This window comes from Archocentrus centrarchus, chromosome 21, assembly GCF_007364275.1.
Source record: "Archocentrus centrarchus isolate MPI-CPG fArcCen1 chromosome 21, fArcCen1, whole genome shotgun sequence".
Classification (NCBI taxonomy): domain Eukaryota; kingdom Metazoa; phylum Chordata; class Actinopteri; order Cichliformes; family Cichlidae; genus Archocentrus; species Archocentrus centrarchus.
In genome coordinates, this window is record NC_044366.1 from 33,396,793 (window position 1) to 33,409,166 (window position 12,374).

General features: G+C 43.2%; 1 protein-coding gene across 3 annotated transcripts in view; it reads left to right on the forward strand.

Moving 5' to 3' along the window:
* The window catches only part of kdm6a (lysine (K)-specific demethylase 6A), a 48,702-nt gene that overhangs the window by 16,018 nt on the left and 20,310 nt on the right, over nucleotides 1-12,374 (forward strand). For all 3 annotated transcript variants that reach the window (XM_030757630.1, XM_030757633.1, XM_030757631.1), the window contains 4 exons: nucleotides 968-1,088; nucleotides 9,309-9,363; nucleotides 9,803-9,837; nucleotides 11,354-11,447. In XM_030757630.1, the coding sequence (XP_030613490.1) occupies nucleotides 968-1,088; nucleotides 9,309-9,363; nucleotides 9,803-9,837; nucleotides 11,354-11,447 (305 nt within the window). The remainder of the gene's footprint in view (nucleotides 1-967; nucleotides 1,089-9,308; nucleotides 9,364-9,802; nucleotides 9,838-11,353; nucleotides 11,448-12,374) is intronic.

A 12,374-nucleotide genomic window follows, 5' to 3' on the forward strand; every position in this document is an offset into this window, starting at 1 on the left:
AGAGACGCTCTCATAGCAAGGCTTTCTATCTGTAGGATGTGAGAGCAGCCCTGCAGTTCAGGTTCGTACACTGCAGGAAAAACCCAGATTGATGCCCACATTTACACCTGGCACAGTAAAGAGTATCCTCATTAACACAGAGACGGTTCAGGTTATGATAGTAAATAATGTGTTCTTTTATGTCAGCTGTTACACACAGATTTCAGATTCATATTTATAGCTTTACTAAAATAACAAGTAGTGATGACTGCCTTCATGCAGTTGAAACTGTTGTGAACCTTCCTGGTACCACCCTGCGTCTCCCATCTTTCCCAAGCCAAAAGAAAAGATCTTTGGCAAAAGAAAAATATGTAACACCAATAAACAGTAGTGTCTGCAGCACTGAGGAGAATAGTGGGATTTGTGATGCCTGCTCAAGTTGTAGGGCAGACGCTGTCCACTGATCCTAAAGGATGCAGTGCCATGTATTGATACAGCGCTGAAGCTATTTTATCTAATTGAAGTATAGTACTATTTTTTTATTCTAATTAAATATTTTGTAAAAGTAGCGTTAGGCGTCATCCAGGCTACCTCGGCCTGGATAACATGCAGTAACAGTAGCACAAAGAAATGACTCAGTAGGTTTTAGCAGTAGAAAAAGACTTCACTGTATCTCAGACTACTTCCCTCAATGGTTTACAGTTAGAATTATACTCATTTTCTCGTGATATTTATTTATTTTAGTAGCATTTACCCTTGTTTTATTATCTGGTCTCCATGGGCATGTATACAGTCCTGTATTACCATATTATTTTTATTATTGAGGTAATATTGAATCTTATGTTTGTGAAGCTACCACTCATTCTAGTCAGCTTATCTAGTGGTAGTGGATATATTGCTATATTGATAGTTTTTATTAGTGTTGGGTTACCTGTTTATATTCATTTTTATTGGTATTAAACCTGCTGCTTTCTTTGTCTTTTTCCAGGGCAATCAAGGCATTCCAGGAGGTGCTTTACATCGATCCCAGCTTCTCAAGAGCTAAAGAGATTCATCTGAGACTGGGATTCATGTTTAAAGTCAACACAGACTACGAGTCAAGCTTAAAGGTAAATCTGATTAAATAACAAGTTTGAAACCGTGTCATAGAGATACATAATGTTTTTTTTAATTCAAGGATTTTACATGTATTTTTTGTGTAGTGGTAATGTTTTTTTCTGTGAGGTGATACACTGATTTTCCACTGAGATGGTAAAATATGTTGGATTAATCTGAGTGACTTTGGTGTCACAGAGAATGATTGGCCTTATTTATGTCCAAGTCCAGTGTTTGTCTGTGTAGATTCTCAGTTATCCAGGTCATAGTAGTCTCTGGAGCTTGAAAAAGGCGACTGGACTTCTTTTTGTTTCTTGAAGACGTTTCACCTCTCATCCGAAAGGCTTCTTCAGTTCTCAACCAAATGGTGGAGAGACCCAGGTATTTAAACCCCTGTGGGCGTAGTCCCCTGGAGGTGGTTATGACCCTCTGTTGATCATGTGCTTGAACACATGTGCCCAGGTGTGAAGGGGGCGTGGGTCATATTTAATCATTGGTTTCAGTTGAAACCAACTTAGGACTCCGCTCCATTGTTTCCTGTGGCCTATTGAGGTCACTGGAACAAAGGTGTGAATGGGGGTTGAGACGTCTGGGAAGGGAGCTCAGGACAGCACTGTAAGCGGGGGAAAGTTGGTGACGTAATCCACCTCCTCTGTTCAATGATGGTTGTTCACAGTGGACATAGATGGCTTCTTTCACTCCTCTTTCAAACCATCTGTTTTCCCTGTCCAAAATGTGGACATTGGCATCCTCAAAAGAGTGCCCTTTTTCCTTCAGATGCAGATGTACTGCTGAATCTTGTCCTGTCGAAGTGGCTCTTCTATGTTGTGCCATTCGTTTGTGAAGAGGCTGTTTGGTTTCACCAATGTAGAGGTCCGAGCACTCTTCACTGCACTGAACAGCATACACTACATCGCTGATCTTGTGTTTGGCGGGTTTGTCCTTGGGATGAACCAGTTTTTGTCTTAGGGTGTGACTTGGTTTGAAGTATACTGAGATGTCATGCTTGGAGAAAATTCTTCTGAGTTTCTCTGACAAGCCTGACACATATGGGATGACAATGTTGTTCCTCTTGTCCTTCCCATTCTCTGTAGTTTGTGTTTGGCCTTCATTCCTGTGCATCTTAGCTGATTTGATGAAGGCCCAGTTGGGGTAACCGCATGTTTTGAGGGCTTTCTTAATGTGTGTGTGTTCCTTATGCTTCCCTTCTGCCTTAGAGGGAACACTTTCCGCACGGTGTTGTAGGGTCCTGATCACCCCAAGTTTGTGTTCCAGAGGGTGGTGGGAGTCAAAGAGGAGATACTTTCTCATCCTGTAGCAGAACAGATCAGGATGAAAGTTTCAACCACTCTCTCCAGTGCAAGACTTCCTCCATCCAACCTCACCATTCAGGAGAAGAAGGCCATCACAGCCCTAAGCAAGGATCAAAACATCACCATACTGCCAGCCGACAAGGGGAGGTGCACGGTTGTGCTGAATTCATCGGATTACCACAACAAAATTACTACACTCCTCAGTGACAACAATACTTATGAGGTCTTGAGACGTGATCCCACAAGCAACTACAAGAAAAAAGTTGTTTGCTGCCTGCAACAACTTGAAAAGGAAAAAGCCATTGACCGCCCCACTTACTACCGCCTGTACCCTGGAGAAGCCACTCCATGCATTTATGGACTCCCAAAGATCCACAAAGAAGGAGTCCCACTTCGACCCATTATCAGCAGTATAAACTCGGTCACCTACAACATTTCCAAACACCTCGCCACCATCTTATCACCGCTTGTTGGCATCACACCCCACCACATTGAAAACTCTACAGATTTTACTAACAAGGTCCAGAATCTTGTACTGGATCCAGATGAAACCATGGTGTCCTTTGATGTGGTTTCACTTTTCACTTGCATACCTACAACTGAGGCAGTGGAGACCGTCAGAAGACGACTACAGGAAGACGATTCCTTACTGAACAGAACCAGCTTCACCCCAGATCAGATTTGTGCACTTTTAGATCTCTGCCTTACCACAACATATTTTAAATACAATGATGGATTCTACAGACAGAAGCATGGATGTGCCATGGGCTCCCCAGTGTCTCCCATTGTAGCCAACCTTTACATGGAGGAAGTGGAAAGTAAAGCTCTTGGTTCGTTCAAAGGGATGGCACCTAGCCACTGGTACAGATATGTAGATGACACCTGGGTCAAAATCAAAACCCAAGAAGTAGAAGCCTTCACTCGTCACATTAACTCAGTGGATAAATACATACGTTTTACCAGGGAGGACACCAGAGATAACAAGTTACCATTCCTGGACTGTGCGGTGCTTATCGAGGAAGATGGAAGCCTCAACATTGAAGTTTACCGGAAGCCCACACACACAGACCAGTATCTCCTCTTTGACTCCCACCACCCTCTGGAACACAAACTTGGGGTGATCAGGACCCTACAACACCGTGCGGAAAGTGTTCCCTCTAAGGCAGAAGGGAAGCATAAGGAACACACACACATTAAGAAAGCCCTCAAAACATGCGGTTACCCCAACTGGGCCTTCATCAAATCAGCTAAGATGCACAGGAATGAAGGCCAAACACAAACTACAGAGAATGGGAAGGACAAGAGGAACAACATTGTCATCCCATATGTGTCAGGCTTGTCAGAGAAACTCAGAAGAATTTTCTCCAAGCATGACATCTCAGTATACTTCAAACCAAGTCACACCCTAAGACAAAAACTGGTTCATCCCAAGGACAAACCCGCCAAACACAAGATCAGCGATGTAGTGTATGCTGTTCAGTGCAGTGAAGAGTGCTCGGACCTCTACATTGGTGAAACCAAACAGCCTCTTCACAAACGAATGGCACAACATAGAAGAGCCACTTCGACAGGACAAGATTCAGCAGTACATCTGCATCTGAAGGAAAAAGGGCACTCTTTTGAGGATGCCAATGTCCACATTTTGGACAGGGAAAACAGATGGTTTGAAAGAGGAGTGAAAGAAGCCATCTATGTCCACTGTGAACAACCATCATTGAACAGAGGAGGTGGATTACGTCACCAACTTTCCCCCGCTTACAGTGCTGTCCTGAGCTCCCTTCCCAGACGTCTCAACCCCCATTCACACCTTTGTTCCAGTGACCTCAATAGGCCACAGGAAACAATGGAGCGGAGTCCTAAGTTGGTTTCAACTGAAACCACTGATTAAATATGACCCACGCCCCCTTCACACCTGGGCACATGTGTTCAAGCACATGATCAACAGAGGGTCATAACCACCTCCAGGGGACTACGCCCACAGGGGTTTAAATACCTGGGTCTCTCCACCATTTGGTTGAGAACTGAAGAAGCCTTTCGGATGAGAGGTGAAACGTCTTCAAGAAACAAAAAGAAGTCCAGTCGCCTTTTTCAAGCTCCAGAGAAGTCCAGTGTTTCTTGCATAGACTTTACTTGAGTGGCCCACCCAGGCTTATTAACAACCCCCCTCCTGAGTATATTTGGGGAGTATACTCCAGCCCTTCCCATCACAAGATAACCTCCATTTGGCTCTATGTCATTGAGCTGCCTCTCTGGAGTCTCTTGTCCCTGTGGTCTGATGGACTTCATCTCCATTTTGGACTGCAGCTAGCAGTGATTGTTCTTCTTCTTTTAAGACCTACTGCGCGCTGTAGGCACATCACCTGGTTCATGTTCTGTTGCTATGCTGAGGCTGCAGAGCACAGCAAGGCCCAGCTTGTAAGATGCTCTGTAGAGGAATATTGAACTGAGATTTTTTGTTTGTTTGTTTTTGGTAACATAGCTTTTTTTTTTTTCTTCTTTTCTTTTCTTGAATAATTTCTCTCTGGCAGTTGCTCCAATATGGACACATTTTAATAGTACAGTTACTCATTTCAATTATAATATCTTAAATATCTTTATTTGTCAAAAACACTTGAAATATTTGCAGTGGAGCACCTTATTTATTGCAAGGCATGCACACTTAAGTTTTATTTTGCTTTTTTTTTTTTTTTTTTTTGTGGTACCAAAAAAATAAAAGAAAAGCTTTAATGGGGAAAAAAGTTGGCTGTGGTCTGATGTGATTTTAGAAATGGAGTCAGAGATAAAGCTGTAGGGAAGCATGCAAACGATCTTTGCAACATTGTCATAACAACATGTGCAGGGGCACATTAATAATACCAGCTAATATTGGAGGGTCATGGTAACATTTGCTAATGTGGGCGGTTATGAAATATATTATACAGTCTTACTTTGTTACTTGCACATCTAAATATTGTGCAGCCACAGCTCATAAGCTGCTGATGGCAGACAAAGTGTAGCTAGAATAAAAATGTTTTTTTCTTTTTGACAGGAGTCATTAGCAGAGTTATCTTTCCTGGTAAGAATGCTGCAACAATGGATTCATTTTGTGCCATGAACAAAGTTTCATGAACCCTGATGTGCACACAGATAGGAGCCTTGTAACTGTTTAAATAAACCTGACTTCCCTAGTCTTCTAGAGCAACAAAGGCCGGTGGATCATCTGTCCTGTTTGTCTGTAATCTTCTAACACCTGTGAGTCGTAGATGTCCAGACAGTAACAAAAGCCATTCTGACTTTTAGCTTGTCTGACAGGCTGTAATCCCTTTGGGGATTGACTGCTATCTGATCCTGAGCTTTGTCCTGCTGCAGATATTCTGTCACAGGAGTTTTTAATATGCGGGAGTATGCACAGGCATGCCATCGAGCCTCGCAGAGCCCTGTTTAAACAGTTTAGACAAGCAAACTGGATATTATATATTCAAATGTAATATTTATTACAGTGCCATCACAGTGGATTGCATTTAAAGTGATTTGTTTATGAAACTTTGTAAACAGTTATTCAATCTGTAAGTATTATTCGGGTGGCTGTCGCAAAATTGTTTATGATACCTGATGTAAAGAACATGTAAGCAATCAGATGGGCCGTCGATGCAGAAAATTAAGAGTGTAAATGTGTAGACAGCAGTTTGTGTCGCTCATGGTTAAGCTTTGCTTTCATGTGTTTATTGATTAGGTTTAGGCACCCAAACTAATTGGCTAGGTTTAGGAAAAGATTGGTTAAAATTCAACAAGTTAGGAGTGAGTCTGCATAATTTAAGCATTGATGCAATAGGTGCATCAGACGAGCATCTCTGTGCAGCAGGATTTGATGCCCTGATAGTCAGAAAACAGCAGAGGAATACTTAGAAACTCTACACTAGCATCGCTGAGCAAAGCAACGATGCCTCTGACAGGGAGGGTCTTTTTTCTTCCCCAATGAGACTTTCATACTCCCGGAATATGAAGTTCATACACCGCTGAATCTTTTGGGCAAAGTGTGATCTTCAGCACTACACAAACTCATGTACACAACATTGCCATCTCAGTCTGCAGCAGCACAGGGGCTCCTCCTCTCCTCTGATGTCATGTACACGCAGGCAGGTGGAGAACGATGGAGGAGCCAGAAAGAAAATGGTAGAGGTGGTGAGTTAGTGTTGTTGCTACTTTACCAGCAGTAATGCCTGACCTTCTTAGGTAACCTAGTTTGAACATGGGTAGAAAGCCTACTGAAACCCATCTGAGCTGTCAGGTCCCGGGGTTTATGAATGAAAATCAGTTGGTCTGTGAAGCTGCAGCATACACATTTAAACAGATTTCTTCCCCAAACAAAAGACACATAAGCTGTGTGACATCAGAGAATTGTCGACTCATTTCACTCTCACATCAGACAAACAGATAAAACGACAGAAGAGGAAGCGGTGTCAATATTTGCTCATCCATCAGGGAGAATTGTGTTTCCAGAACAATACTGACAGTCTTATATATGTGAAACTGTGAAGGAAACTATGAACTGTGCAGGAAACAAAGTGCACCCACAGCAAAATTAAAGATTATTAAGCAGATATTCTGTGTTGGTTAATGGTGAAATAACTGTTTCCTAAAGTTTAATTAACTGTACTTTATACACAGCATGCTTTTAGCAGTGCAGCATTTGTTGAGCTAAGTAGGCTGCACGCGTTGCACGTCTTCACTCTGTCTTGGAGGCCACCCCTCCCTGTTAGTTCTGGCATGCTGCCAACACACACACGCACGCACACAGGACTGCTCCACTTATCTAAAGGGAGGAGCGGTCTCTCACTCAGAGGAGCTGAGATTGAATAAAGGTAAGAAAGAGAAATGAGAAAGGAAATGGTTTTCTGTGGTTGATGAGCGTGGGGAGGAAGGGAATATGGAAATGGACTTTTATGAAGGATGCGTGTTTCAAGGGTCAGATGCATCAAGTGATTAAGATGCCTAGAGTTTCCTATGTAAATTGGAGCCAGCCTCTGCATGTAACTGCACCAAACTTATATTATATTCCACATCAAACATAGATGATTTCATTCCGTTAGTATCTGCTAATTTAGTTAATGAGAGAAGAGGAAATTATTAGGCGTGAGCGTGCTGCATATTGAGGTGGTGAGCTGGCTGCGTCTGGGGAGCTTCGACCTGAGAAAGAGAGGTGAGATTAGGGGGGAAGGTGTGTGTGTGTGTGTGTGGGGGGGGGGGGGGGGGGGGGGGGGTAGGTAGAGGTGGTGTTTCCCTGCCTATTCCAGCTTTGAGGTATTGTGTGTCATCTCTCTGCACTCTCCACTGCAGCCGTCTGCTGAATAGTAATCAGTGACACCAGGATAGAAGAGGGGGAAGGAGGGGGAGTGAGAGAGGGAGAGAGAGAAAAAGAAAGATTGCAAAGAGACAGAGTGAGGAAAGCGAGACATGGGGAGGGAGGTGGAATGCCAAGCTGACAATCCTGCTGCATTATCTGCCTGGTGGTAGAGCAAGTGTGAAAGGAAAGGAGGGAAAGGATAGAAGAGGCTGAGGGGGAGATCTACAGGAGGATGCTGTGGGGTTCCAGGAGGAGTGTGATGTGAAAGCGATCTAGGTAACGCATTTATGTGTGCCTGTGTCTTTGACTCTGACATTAAAGCATGTGGATATAATGAGCGTGTCTGATGCTTAGTGGCTTGTAGCACTATTTAAAGGGGAGTTTATCCTAAGCAGGGTCCTCTGTGCGCGTGTGTGTGTGTTCGTACACGCATGTGTAAGTGTTTGTGGAGCTCCGGTGGCCCAGGCATGCAAAGAAAGATCCAACTCTTGATTTTTATCTGGTTGACATTGGCCGTCTGTGTGGCTGCTGTCGCTGCGAGGCAGCAGGCGCCTCCTTTATGTGTGCGTTACAGCTATCTTTTGCTCCAGCATGGATGGCTGATACTGGTAATTTCCTTTAAGGTTACAGCAAGAAATCCACTACAGTTGATCAGCAGAGTACAGCAGCAGTGCAGTCTGTTCCATAGGGGTGTGTGTGTGTGTGTGTGTGTAATCTGTGTGTGGATTTTCTCATGCTCAAGAGCTATGAGGTTTTACTGACCCAGATTCTAGTGGTGCCTCTTTAAATGCAGAAAGCAGCACAGGGTCACAGTGCAGCAGCCCAGTGACTGCAGTGGGAACTATCACCTTGAAGCCACCTATAGACAGGACACCTCTTCCAGTTTTATGCACTGAGGTTCTGCTCTGTAAGTTACCCTGAACTTTAAAATGACAGCAACATGTCAGCAACCCCTGGGGCTTTTATGGGAGCACCAAAGGGAGTCAGAGTAGGCCAGGAGAGAAACCTCAGAGCCCTATCTCTGTAGCTATGTGACTTGGGCCAATCAGTTCAGTGACCCCCAGATAGAAAGCATTTCCTGGTGCTTTGCCACGCCTTGGTCTCTGCAGACATCTGCCTTATTCAGAAACAGTTCAGATGATGGAACTGGATGCCATTAATAGCCCGTCACTGGATATCAGCGTCTCATTTTGAGGACAAGTTGGATAGGAGAAAGGAGGGGTGAGATTTGTGGCTTAGCGTCTCCGGCTATCACTGTCCCCTCTCGATCCAGTCGTAAGAGTTCATTGATAGTTTGTTACGAATGTTGGGGATTTTGGTAATGCAGATTAGACTGTATTATTGTAGCCTCGAGGCGACTGATGTGGTGATTTGGAGCTATATAAATAGAACAGAATAGAATTGAATGGAGGTAAATAAAAATTTCTCCCTGATTTCCTTAAAAGCATCAATCCAGTGCTCTGTGCTCACAGAAAGAATGAGCTTAAGTGTGTTTTTAATCACGTATATCTTTCTTCATACTAGCAACACAAGTGTACAGCCCTTTGATCACGTTTATGGATTTGTATTCACACTGAAATATTTTTCCCTCTCTGCAGCATTTTCAGCTGGCTTTGATCGACTCCAAACTCTGCACTTTGTCCAAAGCTGAAAGTAAGTAGCGTTGCTGTAATTATCCCAGCCAAACCGTTATACACTATAAAGTAATGCAGCATTAGCTGTGATGCACTGCCTTGCTTGTGGGATGTAGCACATATTGAAAGGGCATAGGAATATTTCTACAGAGCGGTTTTCCTCGCCGCTGCCGTTTCCCTGCTGACTCTGCCCAAGACCGGGGTTGCCTAGGAGACAGCACAAGGAGAGCGAGCGAGCTGGAAGTGCTTTGGAGCGCACTGCAGACACACACTGTGATTTCAGATTACACGCACACTCTGGGGGAAAGTGTCCTGCTCCCCCTCCCATCTGCGCTCTGTAGTGTTAGCAATCTGTACCCACTGAGCTCCGTGGATCCATTATCTGTCTTAATGTGTCCGCTCCCCCCCCACAAGTAAACTGACTTTTTCCCTTTTCTCTGCTTTCTCTCCCTCCACAGTTCAGTTCCACATCGCTCATTTGTATGAGATCCAGGTAAGCAATCCGTTCAGGCCAATCAAAACTTTGTTTGTGTATCAGATTTCAGTCCAGGAGAGCCACCCTGGAAGTTGCGGTCTTAAAACTCTATAAATATTGTAAAACAATACACATAAGCTAACACAATTAAAACGAGCAAGTTCCTTTAAAGTACTAAAATAGCACGATTGAGAACAGTGAGTACCACTGCAGCATTTCTGCACTGGCTGCAAACAGCTGCCACAGTTTAATGTTGCACTTTATTAATATGGCGCTATGTACCTGCTATAACCCTGTATGCCACAGATGGAACAGCAGAGCTACACCTACTGGGGGTGGTGGCCCTGGTGCAAATATAAATCACGTAAAGTATAAAATAATTCAATTTTAAAAAGTCCATTGTGACAAGAGCAACATTAATAATAAAAAAAAACCTAAATAAAATGAACGTTACAAAGTAATCCTTCCATTCTCCTGCTGTCAGCACTGAGGGCCCAGCCAACTGGGGTGCATTAACCACACTGTAATTGTAGGGCATATATAACTACTAATACACCCCTACTTTGTACTGGACCACTTGTGTAGTCTAGGTCTTAAGCTCCGTATAAACACATTTAAAAAATGTCTGTTTCCATGTAGCTTCTCCTTCATCTTAGTGAGAGCACGCTTTAGTGCAGTCCTGAGTGTAACTGTATGAAAATGTGCCAGGCTCCATTATTTTATCTTGTTGAAACAACTTGGTCAAGACCTAATGGAAAATGTGACCCTTTGTTTAACTGCAAAACAGTGTAATATCAAGTAATACCTGAAGCTGAATGACCCCAAATGATTTTAATGTTTTTGTTTTGCCAAATCGTGTTCTCGATGCATCGTGGCAGTCAAACAGCTGTTCGGGTGTTTGGTTGTATTTGTCTTAAACTCCGATGACAATCATTAGTCCGTGCAGGAAGGAACAATGTAGGGCCTCCCTCATTTATGTGCCCCAAGCGTCAACGTTTGCCCAGAGGTGTCTTTACTGTGTGCAGACAGGAAGAGTCCAGAACTAGAGTGGGTGTATGTGCAAGGTCTGCAAAGAAGGGGGGGGGGGGGGCAGGTTGGCTTTCAAAAGGTTGTTTTAGACCTGATAGGAGAAGATTCTGTGCATGTTCAGACATATCTCTACCTGTTGGTCTAGACACAAGGTCAGTAAGGTCACCAAGTTAAAACAAACCGTTGGTTCACCTCAGAGCAGGCAGCTCAGGTTTCCCCCAAACACAAAGCAAAGCTTGCTGTTAAAGCACACATATATTTAAGTGCAGACACACACACACACAAACAGGCCAGACTTGTTGTGCCTAGCCTGTTCTCTTCCACACTGACCCTCCCCCGTGAGCATGTTTGTGTGTTTGTGTGTGTGTATGCACGTCTGGGTGGACGTCTGAGTGTGAGGAAGTCTTTAGACTCTTTGTCTGACCAGATGGAACCATAAAACACTGGCTCTCCTGTCTCTCTTTCTTTCCCTTGCTTGTCCTCGTCCTCCGGTTCTCTCGTGCAGAAGAAATACAGAGCAGCGAAGGAAGCGTATGAAAGTCTGTTGCAGACTGAAAATCTTCCTGCACAGGTGAAAGCGACCACACTGCAACAACTTGGTGAGTGTCCTTTGCTCATGTAGGTCTCAAACTACTTTGTATGCAGTGAAGTCGTCGTGCATTATTTACACTGTTTTGGGTGAGATTATAAACCTATCTAGAGACGGGCATTGCAAATTAGCTTAGACTAATAAATATGGTGCTGTGTGGTATCGGTTCTTGCTACACACTTACAAATCAACATTGAATAAATGATGACTTGATTTATCTTGTGGGGTAATACTGCTTATTTTTTTTGAGATATTTACACCAACTTTCCATAAACTCTTCTGCTTTCTAAGTGCAAGTTGGGGCTTGTGTTGCAGCAGAACTTTCTTCTTCTGCCCCCTTCCCCTACCTAGAGCTAGATATGCCCCACGCATGCTGTAAACAACCCAAACTGTTGTTAAACATCCCAAAGTAATGCTGTTTCATTTCATTTTTGAGCATTTAGAGTAAACTTGGAAAAGTAAACGTGCTATATTCAAATTTTAGGATACAAGAAAGAGACATTTTCTCTCAGTGGTCATACTCAAATCAGTGCAGAGTTTCACACTTTTTTTTTTTTTTTTACAGTGAAGTTGATTGAAGAAAAATGCATCTAAATTGCTCTCTAGGAATCTGATTGTGCTGAATATTTGGGTTGGAGGCAGTTAGCAGGAAAGATATTAAATCGTGGAATCATCCTATAATTAGATATTCAGATTAAGATTGTTAGAAAGATTTTTTCAGCTATTTGGTTTTTGGGTGTTCCTGCAGATGACGTCTTAGTCAGCACCAAAGAAAAATCGCCTGCGACCAGAAAATGCTATCATAGGTGTATTTTTCACAGCTGTGATAAGTGTATGTTTATCTAGTTATGATAATTCTGGTTTTGGTGTCAGCGGTCAGCATTGACCAGAAATGCATACATTTCTTTTTTTTCTTTTTTTTAAAAGGACTACATAT